General features: G+C 41.9%; 1 protein-coding gene across 1 annotated transcript in view; it reads left to right on the plus strand.

Moving 5' to 3' along the window:
* Positions 1-2,500, plus strand: part of LOC138012826 (uncharacterized) — a 21,311-nt gene that overhangs the window by 17,813 nt on the left and 998 nt on the right. Inside the window, exons 6-7 of the mRNA XM_068859734.1 lie at positions 2,155-2,196; positions 2,284-2,464. Coding sequence (XP_068715835.1) covers positions 2,155-2,196; positions 2,284-2,464 — 223 coding nt within the window. The remainder of the gene's footprint in view (positions 1-2,154; positions 2,197-2,283; positions 2,465-2,500) is intronic.

Consider the following 2,500-nt stretch of genomic DNA (forward strand, 5'->3'; position numbering starts at 1 on the left):
ATGATGTATTTTTTCCCCTAACTTTAAATATTTTTTGAGGAAAAAAAAAACATTTTTTGGCGATGGCTGATTTACCGCGGTGTTCTCGCGGTTGGGAAAGTAGGAAAAAGAGCTAATTAGGCCGGTAGCCAGGTTTTTAACCTCAGAAAAGGATCTGTTTCGTTGTACGCACGTGTGAGGACCTGTGAGCCAAAGGGCCTCTGCTGGTATGACTTCTGGGTGACCCCTTAACTTCTTACTAACCGAGTGCGAAGGCCGTACTGCCAGGGAAATCGAGGTCGTGGCAGTACGGACCGAGCGCAGCGAGGTTCATACAAAAACGACCCAGGGCCAATATTTCCCAGTACGGCTCGAGCTACATGTCCATGAGCCCCTGCTTGGCGTTACCAGTAGTATATGGGGTAATCCTGACACGAAATCTGCTCTCGTTTGCTCAAAAGTTACATCATCCGAATACCTGAGAGTTGACTGTAATTATTTTCATAAGCTATATTTACGTTTAAAGCAGGAGGCCTATAAAATGAGAACATAAATTGCAAACAAAAAAGAAAATAAGACTATTGGGGAAAAAAAAGAAAAACAAAAACAAAGAAATCGGATGTAAGGAGGATTCGAACCTTCCACCACAGATTACCTACCCCATCCAACTATCCAACCTACCCACATTCTATGCTTTAGACTTTGCATCCGTGCGCCAACCATACCGAATACGCAAACCTGTTGAATTTTTAAGAACTGCATTTGCACTCCCTTAAATTTGTTGGCGATATTTACCTGATCTATCTTCTGATTTTTCCACGCTGAAAAATAGAGCATGATTTACGCTCACAAAAGTGTTGATGGGCACGGTTTGCGGGTTATCAGCAACGAATTTTGTCGATTTTTCACGATTTTGTCGTCTGGCCAGAAAGGTGACAGAACAGATTGACACTTTTTTCCATTGCTTGTTAACCGTGCTTAACCGTTGAAAAGCGTCTCAAAACAGACGTTAATCGTATAAAAAGTCTGGTGAATCGTGCCTCAAACGTTTTAATGTCATGTAAAACCATTCAAGTGCTCTACAAAGCTTTAAAAGCGCTACTTTAATGCTTGAGTCTTTTGCCATTGCTTCGTTTCATCTCGGCGATGCGACCCTACATAGACCCTATAGTTTTATCGATTAACTCCCCAGAAATGCTTTCAGAGTAAGATCAGTAGTGGGCTTGAGAACTCTAACTCTTACTTTTGTTTCCTCGGGTATTCTTTTTCTCGATTGCATTTTTTTCGTCAATTCTACGTAGAGTTATACCCTTATTCTTGATCGTATTGGCAAATTTTCATTTAGGTTTGGCTTTTTTAAACGCTCCGCTTTTCTTAAAATATCTTCCATGTAGTATCTCAACATAGGGTTAGGGTTAGGGTTAGGGTCTCAACTGCGTCAGAGGCCAGTGGTTTCGGATGATTAATGTGTCGACATATGACCTTTTAATTGACCAAATCTTGAATTTGTGACGTCGTAGCCTCCACAGACAATCTTGGACAAATTAAATGGAACATTGAGACCACCCCTCCCCCCAAAATCAGTGATGGGAAAATGGCGCGTTTTGGCCTTCACACACCTTCATCCTAGATTTGGGGGAGAGGGGGCATTTCTGTTCCATTTTATTCTGTCCAAGATTGTAGCTCGGTTAGTAAGTAGTTTATTATATGGTTTTTTAATTACCTTTTGCTTTGTTTTTGCAAGCCCGTAATCGGCCCGTGGGCCAATCACAATTAGCCAATCAGAGCGCGCGTTATATCCGCTACAAACCCCAACTTGAAAATTGCCTGGAACGCTGCACGTACCACAGGCAACCCAGTGTACCCTCACACATTGGCGGGAGGCCAGTGTTCTCTCTCTCTCTCAACCAAAGCGCCATCCCTGCCGCCGAACTTCTCATTTCCTTTTGATCTCCTACACTGTTTCTCGACACATTATCTTGTTTTCTTTTCTTAAAGAGTCCTTCTCTTACTTTTAAAGTCGAAGAAAAAAAAAACCGGAGTACCCAGAGAACAAACTCAACCCACATATGACACCAAGTCTGGGAATGGAACCCGCGTCACGCTTCTCACTTCCTTTTGATCTCCTACGGTGTTTTTAATACCTTTCCTTGTTTCCTTTTCTTACTTTTACAGTTGAAGAGAATCCCGTTTGGGACAAGAAGAAACTCTTGCTTGGTATGAATTTTCCGTCCTTTACTGATTACATTTTAACCGGCGTCTAGTTTGGTCGATGAATAATATTCTGTAGCTGTTTAATGGCAGGTTTGACGAAAGATTACGCTGCTAAGTCATGCAAAGAAATTAAACAAAAAAGAAGAGAAACGGAATCCGATGTATACTGGATTAAGCCAGACGGAACAGATCCGACCGAGATCTACTGTGACATGGAAACGGACGGAGGAGGGTGGACCCTAGTGTATAGCTACAACTTTACAAACTTCCGGTAAATTTTTTGTCAAAGACTCATTTAATTTAGAGC

This window comes from Montipora foliosa, chromosome 8 (genome assembly GCF_036669935.1).
Source record: "Montipora foliosa isolate CH-2021 chromosome 8, ASM3666993v2, whole genome shotgun sequence".
Lineage (NCBI taxonomy): Eukaryota > Metazoa > Cnidaria > Anthozoa > Scleractinia > Acroporidae > Montipora > Montipora foliosa.